Below are 27915 nucleotides of genomic sequence, written 5' to 3'. Positions count from 1 at the left end.
CCTTCGAACCCTCCAGCGCCTCTGTTGAGTGTCCCCTTGCGTCACTACAGCTCTCTGTGCTTTTACAAACTAGTTGTTGTGTCAGCATGAGTGTGACAACAATTAGACGTCCCCTGTTTTTGCCCCATGCCTTTTCTCCTTCACAGTCATTCAATGACAAGCGTAAAAAGAGCTTCATCTTTTCACGAAAATTCCCATTCTACAAGAACAAGGAGCAGAGTGAGCAGGAAACCAGTGATCCTGAACGTAAGTAGATTCTGAAGATAATGTCACCTGCAACACAAGAAAAAAAAAATCTTCACAGGCCACACTCATGACAGGCTGGCCCACGCCACACACCTAGGCAAACAACATGGCAGGCAGGCAGGGCAGGTTTTACTACTGTGACCAGTGTTTGACTGCAGTCTGGATCCTTCCCTTCCCGGGGCTGTGCTGTGCAGAAAGCACTAGAAAGAGCCTTGACAAAACTGGGACTTCAAGTCCAACCAGCATTTCTCTGTGACCAGGAATGGGTCTGGTTTGATCATGCAACTCCCTAAGGCTTGAGAAAAACTTCCCTTCTGCTCAGACATATTGGATTACATTGCCACATATGTATTTTGTCTTGGATGCCAACTTACTAGAAGTAATTTGATGACTTTTATTGAGTATTGGGGCATCGGTTCACTCTTACCCTCCAGGAAGCCATTAAATATATGCTGAGAAGGGAGCTTATAGTGGTGGATAAAGAATTCATTATGAAATTTGGAGTGGGGACTTTCTTTGACAGTGAAAAAAAATTACATTCACTGATTCTTTCTCTCCCCCCCCCAATCTCTGGCTTCAATTTTTTTGAGTAGATTTACAAATCAAAATTTTCCTTTTATAACTCAGCTCAGGGAGCTTGGGATAAAAGTTATTTCAAAAGGAAAGAGAGTGGGATCCAGATTGCTTGGGCAACACGGTCTGTCATGGTAGTATCCATTTCAACTCCACTGACTTCTCCCTTCCTCTTCCGCGGCTGCTCTTCCTCTCTCATTGCTCTCTCTGGGGACTTCCATGCAGGACATCCCCGGATTAGGTGACGACGGTTATGGAACAAAGACTCTGAGTAAGTTTCCAGGAATGGTCACTGTTAACTTTTCTTTTCCTTTCCTTTTGAGTTTGGCTTTTGTTCCTTTTCCTGAGGGCCTTTCATTCCTAGCATGCACACGATACGAGTTTGATTTGTTACCTAGCTGTGAATGCTCCTACAAAATAAGTTTCGGTCATTTTGTTCTGCATGTCAGCATTTAAAAGCAAAGTGTGTCAGGCAGTCTAACTCCTGCTGTGGGCAACACCTCCCCCTTTCTGGCCGTGTGACAATGGCCAACATGGTCCTGATGCCCATCAAGGCATCATTTGCTCAGTCACCAACTTCCTCTCAGAGAGCAAAAGACCATGTCAAAGAAAGGGTGAGTGAAGTGTTCTAGAATGGCAAAGTAGAAACATTCTTTATGTTCTTTCTTCTGCCTTTTCAACATGGAAAGATATAATGACCTTGCCCAATTCTATAATTGAGCTATACTTTGCTGTTAATGAAGGAGCTGTTTTGTAGTCAAAAGCAACATGCATTCTCAAAAAGTAAATATTAAGCTGTCTGAGCCTTAATTCTTTGTTATTAACTTTGACTGATTTTTCCTGACTTGCAGTGGTCCTGCTTGAACCATTTGTATGATAGTTTTAGATATCTCAGTTACCAGCTGCATTTGTTGTCAGGGCTTCATCTTGTAGTACAGAATGAAAAATAAGATATATTAGACCTTTACATTTTCTACTTATTCGTGTCTTTGGTCTATGTCTCGTTGCACTTAGCAATTAAAAACAAGTATCTGTGTCTCAAAAGCCTATGCTATGATTTTTGCTTTCTTTAATCCTAATTCCACTCTAGAAGCACCAAGGAAATAAGAACAGAATCTTGTATCTTTTGCAAATGTATCACATATTCAATTTTGTTTTGTATGTTTTAATGTAATAGCTACAGGAGATATTTTTAGTTGTCCGTTTCATTTTATAAAGCAAAATACCATTGAGTTGGATTTCACATTCCAGGGCTGTTCATATAAGCCTGTGCGTGTGGTGATGCCTGCCTTTCAGGGTTCAAGTTTTGACTCTCTGCGGCCTGTTTTAGACATGTAGCTGGAGAAAACAAAATCTGGTCAAGTGCTGCTCTTCTTAAAGATGAAAACTTTATCTTTGAAAGATTTATAGAGTGTGGTATAAAATTTACCCACTGATTTTAGCATCACCTGGATGGCATTAAATACCACCTGGGGGAATTTATACACTTTCAATTTGGAGAGGGAAAGTGACTGTTTTAGCATATCACTAATAGTAAGCATCATTAAAAAGTATGTAATGCTCTGTTGAATCCAGAACATCCAGATGTTTGCTTACTCTCTAAAAACTGAACAGATTTAATTAATGAGAAAAAATCCAGTTCTCCCTACATCACTGTTTCAAGTAGGAAAGATAAGAACATCCACAAAGGTGCCCTGAAGTGTGCATATGCGTCTTCACTATCTGTTCAATGATAGTAAGCAGATTCTCATGGGTTCACCCACCCCCTCCCCCATGAGTCTTGGACTTGTTAAATGTATGCCCAGATTAACAGCACAGCTCTGGTCATAAAGCCACACAGAGAGGAATGGTTTGGAATCAGCATTTGCTTTGGTTTTCTTTAGTTTTATGTTATAGAATCAATCCCCCTCAGCAGGCCAAAAAAAAAAGTGTATGTCCAAGCATTTTAAAGCACTATTTTATTTTTTGCTGTCAGAGAATAATGTATCTTCTGTTCCTCTTTCTTAAGTATCGTCAAACAGCTGAAAGCCAAGTAGTCACATATATATCATTCTAGTGCAGTGACGTGTGAAGAAGTTGATAAGTTATATACGATCAACTCATCAACTGAACAACACACACATCTCTGCTGTTAGCCAAGACCTTCAGGATAAATTAAACATAATTCATGCCAGATCCTGCACTGAGTATCAGGCCATTTATGTTCTGCCTGCTCTATTCTCCCAGAATTTAATATCTATTCAAGGAAGAATCATAGAATAAAAAACTAAGTCATGAAACGTTTCTCAGGAATTCGTTGCTTCCTCCCATATTTTCTACTCACTGAAGCAGGAAAGAGCTTCAAAAATCCCTTTTACAGCTGAGGATTTGCTTGCAAAGTATTTAAATGGAAAATCAAAGGGACTCCAGGGATCAGTTGGAGTCAAAATAACTAAGGGCTAAAATAGATACTGGGAATCGCCTACACACCAGTGGACACACACTGTCCTTCACAACTTCTGGAAAATCAGAACTCTACGGATGTGTCACTTAGAGATAGAACGTCACCTGGGTTGCCATTGTTTGCTGTTTGATAATTAAAGGTACTTTTTGTATTTGCTGAAAGGAAGAAACAGCAGTATTGTGCAAAGTGGCAATAAAGTTTTCATCTTTGTCTTCTGGATTCTCTCAGTGCGACTCTTCCGCAGCCTTTCACTGGCCCTTTGCTCCCGTTTGCAGTAGCTTTGCATGGGTGTGTCCTTTCCCTTCTGGCTGCTCTCTGACGCTTGACCCTTCTTTAATGTGCTGTGCTGTTCTTGCAGAACACGTCTCCTCTAATGCCAGCGATAGCGAAAGTAGCTGCCGTAAGTTTCTGCTTGGCCTTGTGCTTCCTTTCTTTGCGGTTGCCTCCATTGCCTGTGGTCGTCATTTCAGATTCTTTTCAACTGCTGCCTTTTTCTTTCTTTTTTTTTTTTCTTTTTTTTTCTTTTTGTCATCCTTCTCGAAAGCAAATGGCTTGAAATAAAATCAGCATTTGATGTGGAAAGTTACAAATGACACAGGGGCCATCAGTGGACCCTAACATGATTGGTGGATGTAGGCGCAGATTTTTCTAATACCAATTTGAACCTCAGCTGGTTGAGACCTCATGATGGAAGATTTTGACATTCTGTTCCCCAAATCAATTTAACCTCCCTGTAGGAAGGGAGAGGGTCATGATTCTATTCTCGCCTTTTCCCTTCTGGTCCTGGAGCAGAAGCATTCCTAACTTACAGTGTTCCTTTTAAATCGGGTGTCTTTTGTATCACTTTCTCCTTGATTAATATTTTAAGAAACATAGCATATCTATGCATCTGACCTTATTTGAGGGATGGTTGGGAAATTGATGAAAACGCTTCATCTAATGCTGAAAGAATTTTCAAAACTTTTTAGGTCACAAAACATAACTGAAAAGGTAGGTAACTACTTAAAAATGTTTTCTGTCTTTCTTTGGTCACCTCAAGCCATTTGCTTAGTGTATGGAAATATTCACCAGACAATAAGCTCATCCTTCTAATCAGGCCTCATGGTTTCTTGCTGCCTACTTGTGTCTTTGGTAACTAATATAGGTACCTACTACCACTGGATCCTTATGATATCTTTAATATTGATTTGCACTCCTTAATAAAACGCATTACCCAAAAAGCAATTGTTAAGGGTGTCAGAAAACTGCAGGTCCAATACATGACTCGCATAAATAAATACCAATGCAGAAATTGGCATTGTCTTTTGCATGAATATTAATTTAAAAGAAAAATTGGGGCATCCCTATCCTACCCCATTATAGTATGGTGCTTTATAAAAATCATGCCTTTGGAGGCAGCATGCCAATTAGTAAGTATAACCTAGAGTGGAGTAGGGTTTTGAAGAAGCAGACTGGTGGCCAGTCGAAAACACACACACACACACACACACACACACACACACACACACACACACACGAGACAAGGAAGGGTGTCAGGTAATGATGAGGATCAGAAAAGGAAGGTGACATTGACCAAAGACTGAATGACAAAGTTGTGATAAGATGCACAGGCAGAGTGTTAAAGGTGCATGATTGTCAAATTGATGAGTTCCATCGACTCTCGCAGATGGACAGATTCAGAGTCCTTATGCTCAACATGGCTGTGCTCTTCCTACTCCTATCATTAACCCAACGGCAGCAGAGATAATTGCCTCTCTCATTTCCTATGTTATTTTCAATTCAGAACTAGCCAAGAAGGAGGGGCCAACGCTTACCTTTCTGACTCCATGAGCTACCCTTGATCTTTCACGAGGAGAAATGTGATGTACTTGTTTGGTTTCATGAAGACCAAGACACTAATTGCTTTAGTTTTCAGTGTTCAAGGGCTTTGCTCCCCTCCAGTAGACAGAGCCAGAGAAAAGGAAAATGCATGCTTTGTTCTTCAGTCCTCTTTATGGGGTGTACAACCTTCTTTGGAAATTACATTTTTGGAATATTTTTTCCAGAACCACTAAGTCAGAATTTAGACCACAACTTTGAGCCTTTGGGGTGATGTGCCATGATGACACCAATCATTCTTTTCCCTTTCAAATAGTAGCTGCACACAAATATTTATTGAGGGAATGAAGGAAGCAATTGTACATGCCATAAATTACCTATGAGAAGAGAGGGAGTTGGAGCTGGAGTCATGATGTTAGTAAGGTAGATGTGGAGTATAATCATTACATTTGGGGTCTCAGATTTTACAGGGCCACAGGCATGCGAGATTTCCTCCAAAGCTAAGAGTTACATTCACTGATTCATTTGGCAGCTTCTCCATGCAAGGTCCCATTCCTCAGTACACTAAAACCCAGCATGAAAACTGATCAAGCCTGGATCTCACTGTTCGTGTACTGGGAGAGAGAACTTGATACATAAACAGGAACTGTAGGGACCAGGATAAAAATCTTACTCCAGGACAGAAGGTGCATGCATGCTACTTCCAGACAGGAAGTGACCTGTGCACTAAGCTTTGGAAAGCAGAGTACATGTCAAAAGGGAGAAAGGAACTCTGTGAGGGGCAGTGTCACACCAAAAAGGCAGAGGTATGGCCTAGACATGTGTTCCAGAAAGAGGCAACTTTGATATCAAAATAGGCTGTATTTTTTTTCTAGTGAATTTCTGGCTTTTGCTATAATTGAGACTAATTTTACGTCTCATGAATACCAGTACAAACAAATGTGAAAAGGCTCTTTGCCACTGTGAAAACATTGCCTGTTCAATCTGGAGCCACGATGGCTTTATAAAAAGCAGGTGATACAAAATAGTCCAAGGCTACTGTGCTGCACAATGCACAAAGCACCCTTCACACTGCATTCTGGAGACACACAGCCTTACACATGCATGCCTACACACACAGCCTTACACATGCATACCTACAAGCTTCCACTTCTACAACATAATTCAGACATCTGCTATATCAAATCAAACATTACAGAATAATTTTTTTCAAGTCCAACTATATTGAGTAGCAGCTAAATAAAATCTTATTAATTAATAAGATATTGCCTAATTATGTGAAATACCACTTGAAAACCTTAACTATTGAATAGTTCTGTATTTCTTTCTACCAGTAAAGTAGTAAAGTTAAGGCTCATGTTTTTGGCCCTTCTGTATATACCTTCCAATTGCCCTTGTATTGTGAGGCAATAAATACCAAACAGGTATTATGAGGACCAGGCAAACCTCCACAGCTGATGACCTCCTGTCTCAAAGCTCTGTTAAGCTGTTTACACATAACGGTTGTATGGGAGTTGACAGTCAATATTCGTCAGTTAAGTTAGGATTTTCTAAATGAGGATCTCGAAGAAATGATCTGAGTGCAGTCTCTGAGATGAGGAGACCCAAGACTCTCCTAAAAGAGTTGGTAATCATGGCTTCTGTTCTTTCCATCCCACTCCACTTTTGACACGTATTGCCCATGGCTGCATTTAGTTCTTTCATCTTTATTATCTCATTTGACTTCTGCAATGATGCTGTTATTAGGGAGGTCTTAGCTGGATAGCCAACTTTGCATAGGAGGCAGGCACAGCTGGAAGAGGCTGTGCACCTCACGAAGTGGTTGCTCTGAAGCTGCAATGAGACCTGTCATTCTGGCCCTCCCACATTCTGTACTGCACCATGTGCTTTATAACCCCAGCTTCTTGCTGTTTCATCCAGTACTGTGCAACCATTCTATACCATTGATCAGATTATTAAGACTAAAACTAGCAGGGCGGTAGTTAGTCCAGCACTCAGAAGGCAGAAGCAGGGGGATCTTCGTGAGTTAAAAGCCAACCTGTCTACAGAGTGAGTTCCAGGACAGCCAGAGCGACACAGTGAAACCTTGTCTTGAGAGAAAAAAAAAAATCTCAGGAAAGTTGAAAAGACTAACACTGCTTATAGTGTTAACTATTTACTAAGCCTGATTGTAAGGGCTTTCTGGTGGTTAAGTAATTTAATCTCCTGACTATCCTATGGAGACACTGAGCTAACAAATAGATTTCAATCAAGATATCAAGTGGAACCAATTGGAAATAGGTGCTTGAAGAATTTTTTGGAAGAGCTGGGGAAATGACTCAGTAGTAAAGAACACTGGCCATTCTTCCAGAAAACCTGAGTTTTACAACTGCCTATAACTCCAGTTCCAAGAGGACCCAACGCCCTCTTCTGGACTCCACAGGCACCAAGCATGCAAGTGTGTACAGACATACATGCAAGCAAAACATCCAGACTAATAAAAGAAGAAAATAACTAAGAAGTGTACATAAAAAGCCAGGCGGTGGTGGCGCACGCCTTTAATCCCAGCACTCGGGAGGCAGAGACAGGCGGATCTCTGTGAGTTCGAGGCCAACCTGGGCTACAGAGTGAGTTCCAGGAAAGGCGCAAAGCAACACAGAGAAGCCCTGTCTCGAAAAATCAAAAAAAAAAAAAAAAAAGAAAGAAAGAAAAAAATGTACATAAACAACTTCTGTGGTCACACTGCAGCTCATCAATACTTCAGGCAGTGACTATTGTGTAATTCCCATTGAGGGCACAGAACAGAGGAACATCACCATGTGCTCCATATCCACCATCTATGAAGCACACAGTCTATCCTGTCCTAGTGCTAACGGGAAGCAGATTGATTCTCAATAGCCATCAGGTGTGAGCCCTAAGAACTAGATTTAGAACATTAAATACAACATCACCAGCACAAGCCCCATGCCCCTCCTTCCCTCTTTTGTTTTTTCTCTTTCCTGAAGGCACATGGGGAGTGGGGGGTCTCACTCTCACCACGTCTCACTGTGCCTGGCTCCTGATTCACACACCCAGTGTTGTGCAGAGTCTGTTAGAAGCAGCTCTGCCAAGTGTCTGGCAGCTGCAAACCCCACACCGCATGTGCTGCTTGCCCACTGTCAGCCACAAAGTTGCCAAAACAAGACCGAGAATAGTTTGTACCTTTTGCCAGCTGTTATTCTAAGTGCAAAACTCTTGTGAGGAAAGAAAAAGAAAAAAAATAACTACTAAGGGTGACTATGGAGATGATGTATCAACAGAGAGCAGGAGGAAGTTGAAAAGCTGATGTTTACAGATGGACCTCTTCTGTCTTCTCTGCCATCCTGCCCCCTTTTCTGACCCACGCCCTTTGTTCACTGCAAGTTCCACAGAGAAGTCCATGTCTCTCGCCCTCCTGAGATAGTATGATAGACTCAACAGCGAAAAATAAATGTGGACTTAAATCTCGGCTCTGCCACTTACTAGCTGAGCAAAGGAGCCTCATCAAATTCTCTGAACCTCAGCTTCTCCATCTATCAAGTGGGTCACCAGAGTACCAACTACCCAAGACACTCTATAAAAACAAGAAGCCAGTGGATAGGAAAGGAAAGCCCTTTGGTTCCTGCAGAATGACATAAAGACATAGATTTTTCTCTCTTCATTGCTATAGGATTTTTTTCTTTCCACTCTGTTCCTTTTCTGATACTCAATGGGCCATTTTTTTTTTTACTTGAGCATGAACATTGGCATAAGATATTGAATTCATAGCTCTTACATATCCTCAGCTTTTACGGCTTCTCCAGAAGCTTCCTATGCATACACAGTACCTGTTTGCACAGGACCACAAGCATTGGGATTCATAAAGGATGCCTGAATGAAAACCAGTTCTTTCTGTAAGAAAGATACCAAAGAGCCATGGACCAACAATTCTCTCATCAAAGCTGGGCTTGTGTTGGTTTTCAGAACCACAAATGATGCAGACTGCCATCAGATGTCTTATTTAAGATTTGCATTTGGAAGATCCCATTGGGGTGATCTGCAAGATGACTGGAAAGAGATTCAAATAGAAGCATGACGTGTTACATTTATTTAGAGGAAACTGGATTTCCCAAAGTGAAACGATCCTATTCACAGACACGCAGAGTAGAACCTATCTTTCAGCTTATTATTCATCTTGTTTTTCACAACGGAAATCACGGTGTGAGTTCTCTAGCATCTTACAACACCTGAGTCACAATGGTGGATGGAGCTTTGCTTTTGTCTTCATGGAACAACCAGTGTAGAGGGCAGACTCTGACATCCATCACCTAACACCTGAAGCTTTGTCTCACTATCAGGATTCTCCTTTCATATTATTTTACCAAGTCTTCCCTATAAAGTCATAATCTATCATTGCTAACATTAGTGAACCATGCCACTGTCCCTCAAACTCTTTCTCCACAAACCTCCACCCACCTTCTGAATGGCAATGATCTCTTTGTATCTCCAGACCAGATGATTGGGGCTTGGCAGTAGTCATTTTTTTTTAAATCTAAACTCTGGTTTTGTGTAGTTTAATTTATTCACAGGGAATCATTCTTTCCCTAAATACATCAAATTCTGAGTCATCTCACACCAGTCCCCTTCTCACACATAAGGATGCCTCCTAAACACTTCTAGGGCAGCTCTGGACAGGTGCCATTTAGGAGAGATGCCAAGTCTCATTGTGCCTTCAGGATGTAGTGTGGCCTCACAGTGCCAATACCAACAACAAGTCCTCTTTGGGGTAGATGAAAACATGACTTAAGTTGGCGGCCATTTCTTACACTTGAAAATGTAAGAAAACCACATTTGCCCTATACCACTACCAAGGCTCCATAGAAGGCCTCTGTACTCCACAATGACAAACAGGGAAGAACTACCTGAGTCAACTGCAGGTATTTCAACCATCTATTTAGTTAGCACCCATCATGAAAACAGCTCACTTCCCCCTGGCCGGAGCTATGAAAGAGAAACTGGTGTTGCATACTAAATATGGTTGGGATGGGCAGCCCATAGACTGTGGAGTGGAGTGGAGTATAGTATAGTATAGTATAGTATAGTATAGTATAGTATAGTATAGTATAGTATAGTATAGAACAACGAGGTTCACTGTCTTTTGGCCTTGGCAAAGACCACCCTCCCCCATAGCATTCCTCCTCAAATGTCCCCTCTAGCAGACACTAGTCTGTTTTCAATATCCCTAACCTATTCTTACATCAAAGGTTGATCGACACTAAACCCAGTGCAAATACAGGCTCAGAACCTTTGACATTTACAACTAAACCGAGACAACCCCATGACCACCTTGTTGATCTGGTGTATAAATTTCATTTAAAACTGATTGCCAAAGCTGAGCTTACTCTCCACAGTAGTCGGTTGGCTCAAGGCCCACCCTGAAGCAGAGGACATGCAGCAAAGGCTGCTGCTGATGCTGGCATTTTTACAGCATCGCTTCCCTTAGCTCTCATTCTGAAGGCATGAGTTAGCAGCATTCTTAACCAACAACCTCGAACACACCTCTGAACTTGGAGTGGGGACCAGAGCTTGAAGGCAGGGACCTCCACATGTTAAACACATACTCTGCCCCACAGCTGTAACCCCAGTGCCCTCAGTTTGGGTCTAATTTAACTGACCAGCAACAGATTCCTAATGACTCAGTATTAGATTGAACCTCTAGCATGCTGTAATAATATTCTGACCAAGTTTCTATGTCTTAAATGAAATAGGCACTTGCTTTTGAAACACATACTTAGCAAAATAAAATAGGAGGTGAATTAAAAGTATCAGAAATTCTGATGAGGTAGCATGAAATTATTGGATGGACCCTTTTCTAAAATGGCTTTATCTGTGATGCTTGGTGTGGAGGCATGGCACTCCGTTTTGAAGGTCAGATAAAAAGCACTCTCCCAGATCATTGCCACTGCAGAGAGCTAGCAGCCTATTATTACTTCGAGTTATGACTGCGATAACCAGACACTAGAGCTTTATGAGGATGAGGAATTTTTGAATGGTTCAAGGAGAGAGCGCAAGGAAAATTAACCCTCAGCTGTGTGTTTCCTGTGTTTTGGAGCAGGAACTGTAGCTCTCAGGCGCAGCCGGTGGTTTGTCAACTGTAATTTTCCTTTCTTCTCTTCCCAGGAGGACAAGAAGATCTCATTCTTTCCTACGAGCCCGTCACAAGGCAGGAAAGTAAGTCTCCGGGCACACTCAAGTTCCTGATAGCCAGGCTATGACAGATGACTCCAAACTCAGTTTAATACTCAGCTGTGCCAGACCCGGGCTCGGTAATGGCTCCCGGGAGGACAGAACAGTCCTTGAGAGGCATGGCCTCAATAAGAAGGCACATGTCCAAATCACTAATGGGCCTGAGCCAGAGGTCTCACGGAGAACACTCTAGGGAAGCTGATGCTAGCCCAGTTTTGAAAAGGACTTCCTAGCAGACCTCAGGGGCAGGCCACCTGCACACTGCCCTAGGAGTCTGAGTTTCTGCAGACATTAATACAGAGGCAATGGTGGCTGGCAGGAATGTTGCAGAGAAAACGGAAGCATCACATGGGGAGTTGCACCAAATGGACTACAATACATTCTAAAACACTTAGGAGCCAGGAAGCCTCCATCGGAGTCCAGATAGTATAGATAGAAGGGGAAAGTGCAGATGCATGAGGTATCACTGCTGTTAACAATGACTTCAAACAATGGCCGAAAAGCTGGTTCGGATTTTTTTCTCCAAGGCTCCCTAAATCCAGGTGTTTTGACACGGGGAGGTAAAGCTTGAGAAGAAGTAAGGCTCTGCCTCCGTTTCATTGGTAGCTGCTACAACTGCTCTATTCCCTGTTAGTAAATTCCAGAAAACAATAAAGTCAACATCCTGAGGGTTAAACAACTATTTCTGTATACAGGGTTTTATGGGTAACTATCCCAAGTGAAGGCCTTAGCACTTCTTAGTTGTTGGCAGTTTGCCCTGAAGAATCACCTCTGCAGAGGTGCAGGACTGCATCCGCACTGCAGGGTTTGAAGTATCCCTCAACGGCATCTCCCTTTCCTTCTGCAGTAAACTACACCCGGCCAGTGATTATCCTGGGCCCTATGAAGGATCGAATCAATGATGACTTGATATCTGAATTTCCTGATAAATTTGGCTCCTGTGTGCCTCGTAAGTATCACTTTTCTTTTCTCTGGGCCAACATTTGGGTCCTTGGTGGATAATCAAGTGTAATCCCGCCCCTCCAAGAAGAGTGTCTGGTGATGACATATGTCCTCAGTTGCCTATTATCTGAGCACCCGATTTAGTGTATCTGCCTGACACTTTTGATCTGGGCTGCCACATATTGTTTTCTATTGATGAAAACTGACCTTCATCTCCAGAAGATAGCAAGACCTTCTGGAACCTCCCCAACCACTTGAGACAACATGCTATTTATAAGCCCAGTGGGTCCTTCTAGATTGATTGGAATACCACTGTAGCATCTGTATCCATAGACCAGGGACGATCAAAAGCAAAACCTCACATTGAAATCGTCCTGAGTGACTTAGCCCAGGGTGTCAGTCCTCAAGCCAAGCAGTCTTTCCTTGTGCTTTGATAGTCCTGGGCTACCAGAAGATTGTGTGTGTGTGTGTGTGTGTGTGTGTGTGTGTGTGTGTGTGTGTGTTCTATCCTGTAGGCCACTATAGATTTCAAGCCTTGAGATTATAGACAATTAGATTTCCAAGTCCCTCTGAGCACAGCCTGTAATATTTAGTCTGTCTTACCTTTCTCAAAACTACCACTACCACACCTCTCCACCTTCCCTATGCACAAAGACTGCCTGTACATGGAGACAAGGCCTTATTAGATAGAGACTCTTAAATCCGATCCTAAAAAATAGCTCTTACCTGTGGGATTTTTGTTGTTGTTTTAGATTTATAATTTCAAATATCTCAAACATTTCAGTACTGTTAATTCACCTAGGGTCATAAAGAAAAGAAGAAATTCCATGTATGCAGCACACAGGTAAAAAGAGGGCTGGGAAGGTTGCTGGACCTCAGGAAGAGGTTCCCACAAGGACTCTGGGAAGAGGTAGAACAGACCCTAAGAACGTCTTCAGGGGTGAAGGGGCAAAGGAAAGCCTGGCTTTTTCACAGCATCTGCTGTTTGAGAGAAGGAAATCAGAACCTTAAACGTTATTGTAACTCGCCCTTCTACCTTGCACACACTCCCTTTTTTCTTTCCTGTTTTTCTTATTTTCATTACTAGCCCTGTTCTGTGGGAATGAGTACATACTGATTGTACAGGATTTGGAAAAAATTTTTTAAAAAGTTAGCCAAGGAACCCCCACATAACAGCCAGAAACAAAATCATTCTTCCTTCCAATACATTTTTCATGTACTTAATTTTAAATCTAAGTTGTTATGTAACAATTTAAAATAACTATATTCACCAAAAAAATTGTAGGCATTTTTGATTTCCCCTCCTTTATGATACTATGGATTTGTATTATAAATTACTATAATCAATATATTTGGGGATAAATTTATCTTAACTTTTGATCAATTTTAAGATAATATTTAGAAAAAAAACTGACTCCAAGATTAGATGTGTGTTAACTTTCTAAGTTGTATAGCTTTTTGTTTTCCTTTTGTTACCTTAACAAAACATTAACATAAAATTGCTAGATTTGCTGACTTTTGGTCCCACTGAACTAGGATTCTCTTGCTATGTATAATTTTAAGTACCTAAACATATTCATACTTATATGCCCATTTTTCCTCCTAATTATTATGGCACATTTTCTCACATCTTTGATTTATGTCTTCATACCCTATTTTGTTCTGTTGTTGTAGTGCTATGTATTTTGAGGCAGTTGTTATTTGGGGACAGGATCTCACTATGTTAACCCTACTGGCCTAGAACTCACGACCTTTCTGCTGCTGAATCCTGGGTGCTAGAATTACATGTGTGCAGACTCACACTCAGGAGTGAGGCCACATTGTTGAGAGTCTGGATTTTATTATCTACCTGTATAGAATTTTTTTTTTGTTTGTTTTGTTTTGTTTTTCGAGACAGGGTTTCTCTGTGTAGCTTTGCGCCTTTTCCTGGAACTCACTTGGTAGCCCAGGCTGGCCTCGAACTCACAGAGATCCGCCTGGCTCTGCCTCCCGAGTGCTGGGATTAAAGGTGTGCGCCACCACCGCCCGGCAAATATTTTGTTTTTATAAAGCAATAACGTACTGACAGATCAGCTTGTTGTATTTGTAACTTGATTTTAAATTTCTGAAGGCTGGCCTCAAGCCGGCCCAAAGGAGCCTTCTAGGTATGGCTAGATGAGTGGCTTTTTCTACCACCCCCAAATGCCCAGTTTTATATGAACTGTAGTATCTTCTAACACTAAGCGGCCTCTGGACTCCCCTTTTAGAACCAGTATCAAAGCAGATAGGAAGGATAAATACAAATTTTCCTTCACATGTTTCTCATTCATTATAATTACAGCTGTGCCTTGTCTATTGTCTGATACCTGAACCAAGCCATTTCTTGTATCTTGTCCTATTCTATCATTGCTTATATGGGATGGTAAGACAGGCACTCATTGCTATGTCATGGCCCATCATATTACATATGACACACATCCATGTATCTGTGTTGAAGAATAGTGGAGAAAATATCAGAAGAAAAAGAAGTTTATAATTAAAAAATGCATCTTACTTTTTCTCTGTTTCCTCTTTTATAAAGATACTACGAGGCCAAAGCGTGACTATGAAGTTGACGGCAGAGACTATCACTTTGTCATTTCTAGAGAACAAATGGAGAAAGATATCCAAGAGCACAAATTTATAGAAGCTGGCCAGTACAATGACAATTTATATGGAACCAGTGTGCAGTCTGTGAGATTTGTAGCAGAAAGGGTACGTTTGCCAATCCTCTTACCTAAAGAAGGTTCTGGTAGTAAACTTTTTTGGTCATTGCTCTTTCCTGATCGCAAATTAATATCCATGGAGAGAATTGCCTTAAAGCAATATCATTGTATTCTGACTGACTTGTAGATGAAGGGAAGAGAGGAGACCCATTAACCCAGAGAGTTCACAGCCTGTGGCTTATGGGGACTTGGTTTATTCTTGGCTCACTGTCTGACCCAGATTAACAAGACTGAATTTTTTTTTAAGGGAGCTTTGATACCCTTAGTTGCCTGGATAAGTTGGGTTTTTCTCTCCCTGAAAACTTAACATTCTCCTTGTGGAAGGGAGATTCATGGGAGGACAGTTCAGCCTGTTGCTGCCCAAAACTTTGATTTAGAAGAGGCAGTGATGCTGAAATTCCCTTCTTGACAGTATCAGAAGCATAGGAAAGAGGTAAATACTGAAGGGAGAATAGATAGGAAACCACTTTACTGTGGCTTTCAGATCTGCCCTGTAGATGGATCCTATCGTTTATAAAGGTGTGGATAATCCAAAGGAGGAAAACAGTTGTCTGTTTGACTCAGTGTGATTCCCTCCTTTTGAGGTTAATCCCCCTTTTGATATACCGATGATTTAAACAATTCACCTCCTCCACAGAGATCCAAAGTAACAGGGTATATAGTTTCATTTTAAGGTGAGTGGGGTAAGAGAAAACTGGAAATCAGAAAGAAAGTGGAAAACCATGCATTCACAGACCTGGAACAATAGTGTGAAACAAAAACAAAACATCTTGGCAACAGCATCTCCAAAGCCAGGGCGGGGGTGGGGGTGTCCTTGTTAAAGTTCAAAGGAGCTTCTCAGCAAACCCTTGTACTGTAGCTGCTCACAACTCTGCTACAGGAAACTTCCATTTAGACAAATAGCCTGAAAGCTGTACAATAGCCTTGTTTTGGAAAAGGATTTCACATCTTCCCCTAGAAGACATCCAACATGCCAGGCCCAGAAGCCACTTAGAGAACAGAGCTACTGTCTGGATTGGACTCTCCTAGGGGTCAGAAAATCTTACAGTCTCCTTTCTTCAAACCCCACATTCATTCTACTCTGCTGAATTAGGGGTGGCTATCCTGTGAAGTCAGTTTAACCCAGCAGAGTGGCTGTGACCTAAGCCTCCTGAATAACCTGCACTGTAAGGGACAGGTGTTGAGACAGACAGGAAAGAGAATTATGCCATTATTAGGAGATGTGCTGTATTGTGTGTGGCTTCATGATAGTGCCAGGACAGAAGGCAGGCACCATACAGTGCTTGAGAAATTCTGACATGCTGTCACATTGACCATAGGCAAACAAGGATAGGGGCACCAAGAAGAAATTTTGCCTGCCTGGATATATTCGTGTCCCACTCATCCTCACTCCAGGGCAGGCACTAGACCCAAAACAGTAAGATGACAACAAAAGCCCCAGTTGTCACATCACCAAAGGACAACTCTTTCCTCAAGATGAACACTGGCTAACTCTGGCTAAGGTCCTACTCATGGGCAGACACCATCACTTAAGCAGAAACAAAGAGCACCATGATTCCTGCTACTGCCCTCAACAGTCAACTGCGACCACCACTCCACCTTGTCAGTACTGGCAGTGAACACAGAGGGTGTTCTGTAGTTCTGCCATCCCCTCTCCCCATGCAAGACCTGGGGTCATACCACTGATTAGAGGAAAAATGCTTTAGAACCTCATCACCACAGGGGCCAGTGGTGCCCTGGATTGTTGATAGTAACAGCATCAACAGTGCCAGAGGAAACACCTATTGCTTACCAGGCAATAATACATAAAATAATTTTCAAAAATTTCAAAAAACAGATTTGATAGCCTCAACAGCCAGTTAGATCAAGTGGATAAAGGTTATATGAACAGGAAGACAGTTTTTAAAAATAGCCCAAACAAAAGAAATAAAATAAAAAAGAAGAATGGCAAGAGTATCGAAGATCTACAGAGCCATTAAATGAACAAATATCTAAATTTCAAAAGCACAGAAAATGGGGAGAAAAAATTTCAGGGCACAGAAGAAAACTATGTAGACATAAAAGAATGGGTAGTTTATAGGGCCCTGAAATAAGTATAACCAAAATTCAATCTTTACCACAGAATATTGTACACAAGATACCAAAAGTAAAGCTAGGCGTTGTTGGCTCACACTTGAATCTTAGTATTCAGGAGGCAGAGACAGGTGGATCTCTGTGAGTTCAAGTCTAGCCTGGTCTACAGGGCTAATTCTAGGACAGCCAAGGCTACACAAAGAAACCCTGCCTCAAAAAAAAAAAAAAAAAAAAAACTACAGTGTAAGAGGGAACACAGTGAGATAGATAACCCAAGTCTAAAAGTTTTAAAAAAAAAAAAAAAACCTACCTAGCAAGATTAACCTTTAAAAATGAAGGAGAAATGGATACCCAGCAAGACCAGGAAACACTGGGGTATTCATGACCATTAGACTAGCCTCACAGAAGCTAAAAAAGAGAAAAACAAAACCTAAGAAAAGACACCATCAGGTGTGGTGATACATGTCTTAACCTCAGCATTTAAGAAATATTGAAAGTTCCAGGACAGCCTGGGCTATAAAGTAAGACAGTAAGAACATGGGGAGGGGCCAGCTAAGGAGAGACAAAGAACATCTCAATAAAGGTACCAAAAATACTGAAAAAGATTCTTTCTTCAATACAGGATACTGATTAAGCTTGGGACCTTTATGCAGAATTCTAAAACTTAATCTCATCTCATCCTGTACAGATATCCCCTCAGAGTTGGTTATAGACCTAAATGTAAGACCAGAAATTCTTTAACTGCTGGGGGAAAATGGCAGAGGAACTTCAAGGCATTGGATAGAGCCTTAAAAGCCCAGGACCTTAAAAATTGGTAGATGAGAGTCCATCAAACTAAAAGTTTGTACACAGCAACGGAAACAATCAACTAAGGAGACTACCCATAGGATGAGAAAGAATACTTGCCAGCTAGTCATCTGACAGAGAGATGATATCCAATGTGTGTATAAGGGACTCTAATCGCTTAACAAATAATGACTAATTGTTTTAACTAGGCAAATGGTGTGAACTGACATGTCTCAAAAGAAGATATCAGATGACCAGAATATATGTTAAAAATGGTGGCTACATCAGAAAAACCAATCAAAGCCATTTTAATTGTACCCCAATAAGAATGGCTATTATGAAAAAAATAAATAAATAAATGCTGGGAGGATAGAAAGACAAAGAAAATCAGATATTCTGTAGGGGAAATATGAACTTAGCACAGCCATCACAGAGAGCAGTATGGGGTTCTTCAAAACCAAAGCCAGGACCTAGAGAGATGACTCGATGGTTAGGAACACTTCCAGCTCTTGCAAAGAACCTGAGTCCAGTTCCCGGCACTGTCGAATAGTTTACATCCACCTGTAATTCAGCTCCAGTGGATCCCACACCTCTGACCTCTGCCAGCACCTACACTGATGTGTACATACCCCTACACAGACACGCATGCATACACATAATTAAAAATAATAAATGGCTGGATGGTGGTGGCGGCACACGCTTTTAATCTCAGCACTCGGGAGGCAGAGCCAGGAGGATCTCTTTGAGTTTAAGGCCAGCCTGGTCTACAGAGCAAGATCCAGGACAGGCACCAAAGCTACACAGAGAAACCCTGTCTCAAAAAACCAATAATAATAATAAATCTTGAAACCTAAAACTAGATCTACCTGAATTATTTGTCCTACTGCTGGCTACAGATCCAAAGAAGTAAAATCAGCTATCAAAAGGATATTCCCAGGTCTATGGTGCTTGTGGCAATGTCGGCTAAGGTGTCTATAGAAAATGAATAAAGAAAACCTAATGATGATTGATGATAGATGATGATGATGATAGATAGATAGATAGATAGATAGATAGATGGATAGATAGATAGATGGATAGATAGACAGACAAATAGATAATCACCACAATGAAGTATTTTTCAGCCCTAAAGAATGGAAGCATATTATCTGCAGCAAAATGCATGGAATGAGGAATATTACACAAGTGAGATAGGCCAGTCGCACAAAGACAAGTACTACATACTCATTCTCTCTCATGTTAAATAGTATTGACCTGAAAGAAGAGGAATTACTAAGGGCAGAGAAAAGGGCGTGTGATTAGGAGAGGGTAGAAAGAGTATACTTGATCAGTGCACCTTAACTATGTATGGAAATACCATGCTGCACCCTATTAAGAGATATAACTGATGTCTTCACCAACATATCAACATTAGGAAGTTTAATGTCCGATGACATACTACAAGATATGGTTTCCCCTTCCCAACAATTAGAGTCTATCAAGCTTTATGGACCATTTCTTGTCAGTAATTTGAAAAGGTGTGTCTATTTCCTCTTTGAACATGTAATGTGGCCTGTGTTAACTGAAAAAATACTAGCTAGTACATGATGAAACAGCACTCACACCTTCCGTGTACCCAATGCACTTCACAGAGAGCAAACTTGGAATTTATCACTTAAGTGATAAGGCATGAAGCATCTTGGTGTATTTCTCATCAGCGTTCGAGTGTTTGCTGGACTCTTCATTTTGTACAGACAACATGAATTTTCCCTGTAACACTGATTTAGGACTGCTTCTATCTACATAAAAATGCCTTTTTTTCTTGTGTAAAGATCCCACAGCCTCAGAGTAATAAGGCCATTTCTCTCCAGGAGGTAGAATGTGATGTGGCAAATGATTCTACTTTTCCAGAAATATGTTATGAAGTAGCTCCTGGCACTGAGCGTCCACAGCTCTGGAAGCCAAGTTAAATGAGGTGTGCTGTAAAGGAGTAGGCTTTTTATCTGCTAACAAACAAGTTTACAAACCCACTGCAGAGTCAGCATTTAACCATATGTAACTGAAGGTAATGTTTCTGTGTCTGCCTTCCAACACATATGTATCATGACAGAGTACATAAAAGAACTGAGCAAATGTATAGAACTGCTCGGAGCTCCTGTGATCACCATTCTTACAAGTTTAACACTGATTCAGGGTAAAATGATGAAAGCTCTGTTCCAACCAGTAGTTCTGCCCAAGCTCAAGAGCCGGATTTCATCTTCCTACTGGCGAATTTTGCATCATTGGTCAATATTGTTTAGTCTTCTCTCCTGTAAAATGCAGTCAGTAATACCTACCTCAAAGACTTAGAATGACTCTTTGAAGCGAGTTTGTTTTGTTTTGTTTTGTTTTGTTTTTCTAGTCTTTAGAAACCTAGCATTTCATACTTTATTTTATTTCACTGGACACTGGCCATTTTTCTTGATATTTTTAACCTGGTATTTTCTTATCCTTCTTTCAGGGCAAACACTGTATACTTGATGTATCGGGAAATGCTATTAAGCGGTTACAAGTCGCCCAGCTCTATCCCATCGCCATCTTCATAAAGCCCAAGTCTCTGGAACCTCTGATGTAAGTGGAGGACCAAAGTCCTCATGCAGCTCCCTGCTCCAAATACACAGCAATCAGCAGCAGTTTGTCACAGAGGCTTACAGGCGGGAAATGCCAGTGTTGATCGTTAAGCATTTCCCCTTTTTAATATATGTATATTAAACTTTTGAGTCAGTAATTTTTTATCAGCTTACAAGTTGCTTTAACCTTTACATTTTCTATTTGTTGATAACTTCATTGGTCTAAGAATTTTTTTTTGGGTGGAGGGGGCAGTTATTTGAGTTTCTGGTTTTGGTTTTTGCAGATAACAGGTGACTATCATTTTTATATTGTCTCTTAACTTTGAGAACAGTTTCACAGGTAAATCTTTAAATGTGGGCTTTTTGTTTTGTTTTATTTTGTTTTGTTTTGTTTTGTTTTGTTTTGATAGAGGGCACAAAGAACACTTCCTAACTCTTTCCATTGACACTTTACATCACCCTTAGTAGAATTCTGACTCTATGTTAAAACATACAGACCATGGTTATTAACAGCCTTCTCTGGCACATGACTATGACTATAACTATCCTTTAATATACCCATCTCTACATCTGTGCAAATATATCGGCATGGGAAATGCATGGTTCTGATTTTTTTTTCAAAGCATTTCCAAAGGTCTTGTAAAATACCTTTCTTCAAAGAACAATAAATAAACTAGGCAGATATTCATGATCTGACAGAACACCCCTCTAGGCAACCCTACATAGAACACCCCTCTAGACAACCTAAAATAACTGTGAAACTACTGTAGGGAATGGTAGCAGAACAGAGAGGCCACAGCAGAGGTGTGAAAAAGAGCCAACTCTTTGTGTTGTCAATGATCCTTCATATAACCCCAGCACAAATTGCCTGAGCTCCCTAAGACTAGATGTTTACCTATAAAGTAGACATTAACATGTACATTGTAGAGAGAGGGCTGAATATGAGAGGCTCATAGAGTCCTCATCACAGTAAGTACTCAGGAAATAGTAGTAGTATTGCAAAAGATATGAGGTTACTTTTTATGGAGCATTAATTCAATCTTATCATTATCAAACACATAAGTAGATTCCAGGAGAATGCCAGATGACGTCAGTGCATCTGTTACAAAAGCCTAGCTCAAATGCTGCCTCCAGGCAGGCCTCAGGAGAATCTTGTTGGACTGAACCATACAGAACACGCTGGAAAATAATGCTTATGGAAAGATTATAAAAATAGAAGGTATTTATTCCCAAAGATGAAAGCTATTGTTTTCTGAGGGTAGCAGCTACCTGTCTGGTCTCCTCTGAGGATGAAGCTGCAAATTGAGCCACAGCAGTTGGAATGGCAGCTGAGAGAATTAACACAACCTAAAATGCATAGTTGATCTCTGGGGAAATCACCAGAGTTTTATCCTAAAAGAAGAGTATATCCCCAGAAGTACAGGTAAACAAAGGTTTTTGCCAAGGTAAGTAAATAAAATTAGGAGGCCAACGGGAAAACATTAACCACAATTACCACATAGAAAACTGTGTATTGATGATAAAAGAGTGCTCCTGTTATTACTCTGACAGCACATGTTAAACTTCTCCCGTGTTGGGTATTACATAAACTTAGCTAATGACCACAAATGTCATTATGTAAAAGTGATTTATAAACTGTAGACAGCCACACAAAGCTATGCAATATTAACATTAAGAGGAGAAAAGTAGTGCTCGCCTCCTGGGAACAGCATCGTAAAAGCTCATTTCAGAAATAGAAATTAGTCCACATCATAAACACACAGCAGGACTGATGACCACCCAGGGAAGTAAAGCCTAAGGGGCCAAGAGCCGTGGCACATTTAGTCCAGTGTGGCTCTGGGAGACAGCCCATCTGGTACTCAGCGGAAGATCTACTCCTTCCATAACTACCAGATGAGTTATTTAGTTCTGCCTTAGGGCCCTGTCACAGGCACTTATCACCAAGGAAAATTAAGCATGCCAAAGGCTAGATGCCACAATGAGGACAGTGTCTTTGGCATAATTTGCTGCGACCATATTCATGGATCTCCACTGCAGTGGTAATGGCACTCAGCCCTGTGCAATCCTATTACTAAAGAAAGGCTGACTGTTTAAGGTTCACTCTCTCCTGGAGCTTTTACCTCAGGAGCAATGCTGTCAGGAATTGCTCATTCCCCGGGAAGGGGCAAAGTTCGGTCAGCTGGAACACAAGCATGGCAGCTGTCACAATGAGACAGGGACACACCATCAAACACATTACTTCTCACTCGCATCATTCACAGAGCTTATTAGCAAGCACACAGCTGCCTCTTCAGAGGAGCATAAATTCAAGGGCATGTATGAAAGAGATGTTTTCCTAATGTACTGCCTCCTGATTTCTGTGCCTGCCTCATAGCAAAGTGAAGCTTTTCTGTGCCCACATAGCCTACCACCACCAATGGTCTTTTATGGCTTTAGACTCATGATGCATTGTGTTTATCTCCTACTCGTATCCATGCATAAATATGTTTATTTGCCTCACTTGTCATTTATTCCTTTGCTCACTCGTTCAACAAGTGTTGAGTCAACCTAATAAATAAGCCACAGGTTCCTTCCTCAAAGAACTTGAAGCTTAGGCATGAACTCTGAGGAACAGGTTGAGACTATTTATAGCAACAAAGGTTCAGGAAATACCTACTTTGGACTTCAGCTCTCAGTGGCGTCCAAACCCATGTCCAACCTCTGTCTTCACATAACCATGTTTCAGAGGATACCAAGCTTTGGTATAACATGACACCTGCCAGACTGTGGTTGTAAGAAGCAGCTCAAGTTCTCACTTTAGAACTCCTGGTTACTTTACAGACAACCTTAGGGGTGTCCCCTCACTACTTCAAGCTCCTTGCAATAGAAAAGGGATTGACTAAGCCCAAGCATTCCAAACCTGGATCTCTGGCCCCTAAGTGGCATGCAAGGCCCAGATGCTTTCAGAAATGTACCTAAGCAGCCAATCAAAATGTCTATTCATTTGGTTGAACCTTTACTTTCAATGCCTAGAGACCCTGAGAAGATAACACTAATACTGGTTAGGAATTAATAAATTCACTGTAGAGAGAACTAGAAAAATATCCTTTCTCCTCCTAACTTCCTTGTCCTTAAAACTAGGTAGCACCTAAGTTATCATGTGTTCAAACAACATCTACATAGTTAATGATAAATCAAAGACAGAAAAAGTCTTAATAATTCCTTTATCTTCCTATCTGAAAAAAATCAAGCAGGCATCAGAGTTTCTTTTTTGGTGTTGCCTTTTAAATATATTATAATTTATAAATAGTAATTGTATGTGTTGATGGGATATGGTATAATAGTTTGATTCATAAATACAAAATGTAATGGTCAAGTCAGACTTCTCAAGCATTTATCACTTGAGATCATTCCAAATCCCTATTAGCTGTTTTGAAATAGTCAATTAATCTCTGTCAATAAACATTAGAGACTATTCCTTCTATCTGACTGTACCCTACACCTACTATGTTAGAGATCCTTCTATACCAAGCTCCTCTATCCATACCAAAGCTCCTCCATCCTAGCTCACCATTTGCCTAGATTGCTTGATTACAGTCTTATTTGAAAATATTGTGACCCCAGCATTTCTCAGTTATTCTGTGTCTACTGAAGTGTCCACCTACAGCAGACACTTCTGCTGTCATCTGGTCATAAGAATAGGAAGTTTAGAGTTCTAGTCACTACAGGCATGCCTCAGCATTGGTAGAAGTTGAGTAGTTAAAGCTGTCGAATACCTCAAGGGTCTGCTTTACTTAGCATAACACTCCAGAAACTCTATGTGGTTTTGCTCACCAGATTTGCGTGGAGGGTAAAGAGCAGACCTCAAGAGGGATGAAGGCAAGAAGCTTAACCTTTTGTAAGGTTAGGACCTGAGAACAAACAAATCTAGTTCTTTCGGGTGTAGTGCTGCCTAACAAACCCAGGTTCGAAGAGAAACTATTCTCTTTCCTCCCTCTGACCACTTCTGGAAAACTGTCTTTAATTCTGGGTCTTACATATATTTTAGAGATGTGGAAATTTACTCAAAGTCAGACAAAGGAAGTTTAGGTTCAGAAACACAACAAAGAAGTAGTTGAAGGACAGTCTGTTCTGATGAAGCAGAACCTCCCGCGACACACAAGCACTTCATGTAAATACTCTAAAGCCTGCCTGAGAGGAAGTTTAGTCTCACTTTAGGGACTACAGGGACCAAACAGACCAAACCAGGGACTACAGATCACAAGGAGGCAGGTTCTGCTTCAATCCAATATTGCACATGATGCCTGTCCTCCAAGAGAGTAAACGCCCTGGCAAGAAGCCCTCATCAGCTAAAATGATTCCACCAATAATGAGTCCTCAATGAAGCCTCAACAACTACTAAGATTAAACTATGCCTCCTGCAGGGTTCTTTTTTTTGCTGTGCATTTTAAAATTTGGGGGATTTGGTATATTCTCTTTGTGTCCTAACATCAAACCCTCGTTCTCTCAGGGAGATGAATAAGCGTCTAACAGAGGAGCAAGCCAAGAAAACCTACGACCGGGCAATTAAGCTAGAACAAGAATTTGGAGAATATTTTACAGGTAAGTTTCCTTGGCCCTGGTACTACAAGACAAGAAGATAAATTGCCTGCTGTTGTACTTAGAATGGGTTCCATGATGCTAAATCTAGGCCTCCAAAACCTTCCAGTTGAGATTGCCTAGTAATTTTTTTAATGGTGTCTGCCTTGCCCATTTGGTTTTGGGCTCTGGATTCTCTCTTCTCTGAGTTAGCTCTTAGCTCACTCGCAGTTCTCCACTGGCCCTAAACCACGAATGGCAGATGTCCCTAAGCTATCTCCTGCTATTAAGGAGATCCTAGGCATGATACCTCATGAAGCTATCTCCCTGATAGATTCAGAAAACTTGAAAGGTTCAACATGGGCAGCAGTCTCTGCCTTGAAGACCTCTAGGCCTATCTCCTCAGTCAGCAACATGAGAATAGCACACTTGGAGATGTTTCCGTTAATGCCATTTCAAGTCCACTAATAGACTTCGATTTTTTAAATATGTCTTTGGCAACATGCTGTTTTGGGGACATAATATAAATTTCTTATGGATGTCCTGAATTCTCTCTGCTTCCCTGTACTCATGAAACCCAGAGAGAAACCAGCTTTGGGGGAATTTATCTTGCAGCTGATTCTCAATGGTTTATAAACCAGATACTGAGTCTGAGACGTAGCTCAGTAGTAGAGTGTTTAACTGACTTGTACAAGGCTCCGAGTTTGACCCCTCCAAATATAACACCCTCCAAAATAACATGAAATCTAACAACTTCCCTTATGAATAACTAGCATGAAATGAAATGAGTTTTGTTGCGGTTGTTTTGAATCATGTTCAGAATACCAAAGGTGCCAATATCAAGGCAGTATGCAACTATTTTTCCTAAAGTTAATGTTAAGGTTTCTCTCAGTAATGTGAGTGATACATCAGTCTAAAAGAGCATCCAGGTGGGAAAAATCAAAGGGCTGCAGAAATGGCTCAGCAGTTAAGAACACTTACTGCTCTTCCAGAGGACCCGAGTTCAGTTCCCAGGCGGGAAAATTAAGTCAAAATAACAACTGTTTGACTCATAGTTTGCACTTGTGGGTAGATTACCACTCATGTGATCTGAAGATTGTTTCTGAATCACAAAGATGTAAACCTTATTTCATAATAGCTTGTCTTAAAGCCTTGGTGGCAGATGGATAGTGCTGATGCTTTGGAGACCTAACTCCAACATAGTATTTATTCAAAAGAAACAACAAAATGTGCTTAGATCTATGCTGAGAACCGAGCATTTTAGTAATTTATAGTTTAGCGATTTACGTTTCCTCTTATTTATGTTCCTTACCAGGTATTCACAGTATAAATAGTTTTGTGAGGTAAAAAATCTTAATTTACCAAATAACAGTGTTTCTCAGTAGAAGTTTTGGAATTGAAAATGTTAACTTTTCCTTCACAACTCTTATTATCTCCATGTCTACAAGACCTGAATTTCTGCCTGAGCTAGAGTGAAGGATAGACACTCTATGGCCAAACAGGGAGCTGTCAGTCTGAAACTGCTGTGTGTTCTGCTCCAGCGCCTGGCTCAGAGTAGGCATCCATGAGACGAACAAGTGATTGATTGCTAGAACTGGGAACACAGAAAGTACTAAGCTGGGGACACACTGATTCCTGACCTAGGGCATGGAGAGAATACTCCTTTTAAGCGTCACTGACATGACTGCACTTGTGTGACCATTCTTTCCTACTTATCTTACTCACTGGAAGGGGACATTAAGCTTCCTGATGACTTATCTGTCACTGATTTGAGGTTCTGTTGGGTGAGAGATCATTGTCCTTCCCCCAACGGAATGCCTCCTAATTCTGGGTGTTTTTGTCTTTGTAACAGCTATTGTTCAAGGAGACACCTTAGAAGATATATATAACCAATGCAAGCTTGTTATTGAAGAGCAGTCTGGGCCTTTCATCTGGATTCCCTCAAAGGAAAAGTTATAAATTAGCTACTGCACCTCTGACAACGACAGAAGAGCATTTAGAAGAACAAAATATATATAATATAATACTTGGAGGCTTTTATGTTTCTGTTGCATTTATGTTTTTGCAGTCAATGTGAATCCTTATGAATGTACAACACAAACTGTGTGAAGCCATGAAGGAGACAGAGGGGCCAAAGGGTGGGACGGAAAAGACATTGCAGTATGCAGGAAGGCTTTGGTTTGCTCAAAGTACCAGGTGTAGGGATGAACCTCTGAAGAGCTCTCTGCCCTAGAGATGGGCAGCCTTCTCACCCCAGCAGATGTCCAGAGCTGATTTAGCTGCTGAGCTCTCTGTGTTTTTTGCTTTAAGAAAAGTTGCCAGCACTCAAACCTCACGAACCTTCCCCTTCCCCACCTCTGTAATTGGTACACTTGGAATTTTGTAACTATGCACATCCTTTGATTTCTTAACAAGCAAAGGAAATAAGGAAACCAGAAAAGAGTCACTCTGGAGACGGCATACTATCAGGGGAGGATGATTGCTTAGTTTCCTTGGCTGGCATGTGCAAAGACAAGTGTGCTGTAAAATTGATGACTTGTGTGGACGACTAACCTTACTGAGGAGGGGATTCCACCTGGACTAGCTTTATGATTGTCGATTGTCTATTTTGCCATTTATAAACTGAAAGAAGGCACTAAAGATGAGAATAATTTATACAATAAAATATGTTAAATGTATAGAAATGAATTTCTATAGGTTAAAAGTTTTGTGAACTATTTTGTAAAGACTAAAATACCATTGAAAGACTAAATGTATGCACTCTCAGCAGACGATCAATTTCAAGAATCTGAGGCTGCACTCCCGTTGGTTGCCGATGATCCATTCAGAGCATCTGAGTTCCCTCCAGGTCTGACAAAGACTTCTCCCTCACTCACCTCCCTCCTCGCCCATGCGCACTAGTACACTAGCGATACACTCTTAT

At 41.0% G+C, this 27915-nt stretch overlaps 1 protein-coding gene across 6 annotated transcripts in view; it reads left to right on the top strand.

The window, feature by feature from the left end:
* Dlg2 (discs large MAGUK scaffold protein 2) overlaps positions 1-27696 on the top strand; it is an 857262-nt gene extending 829566 nt beyond the window's left edge. For 3 of the 6 annotated variants that reach the window (XM_059271442.1, XM_059271434.1, XM_059271418.1), the window contains 7 exons: positions 1045-1090; positions 11237-11287; positions 12150-12251; positions 14805-14977; positions 20327-20436; positions 24925-25016; positions 26845-27696. In XM_059271442.1, the coding sequence (XP_059127425.1) occupies positions 1045-1090; positions 11237-11287; positions 12150-12251; positions 14805-14977; positions 20327-20436; positions 24925-25016; positions 26845-26951 (681 nt within the window). In that variant the 3' untranslated portion in view covers positions 26952-27696. Of the gene's footprint in view, positions 1-146; positions 247-1044; positions 1091-11236; positions 11288-12149; positions 12252-14804; positions 14978-20326; positions 20437-24924; positions 25017-26844 lie in introns of all 6 variants that reach the window. The other 3 variants (XM_059271427.1, XM_059271411.1, XM_059271402.1) reach the window with 1 other exon arrangement.
* The last annotated feature ends 219 nt before the right edge of the window (positions 27697-27915 follow it).

This window comes from Peromyscus eremicus, chromosome 1 (assembly GCF_949786415.1).
Source record: "Peromyscus eremicus chromosome 1, PerEre_H2_v1, whole genome shotgun sequence".
Lineage (NCBI taxonomy): Eukaryota > Metazoa > Chordata > Mammalia > Rodentia > Cricetidae > Peromyscus > Peromyscus eremicus.
Note: the sequence above shows the minus strand (reverse complement) of the source record. Positions and strands in the feature narration are given on the sequence as shown.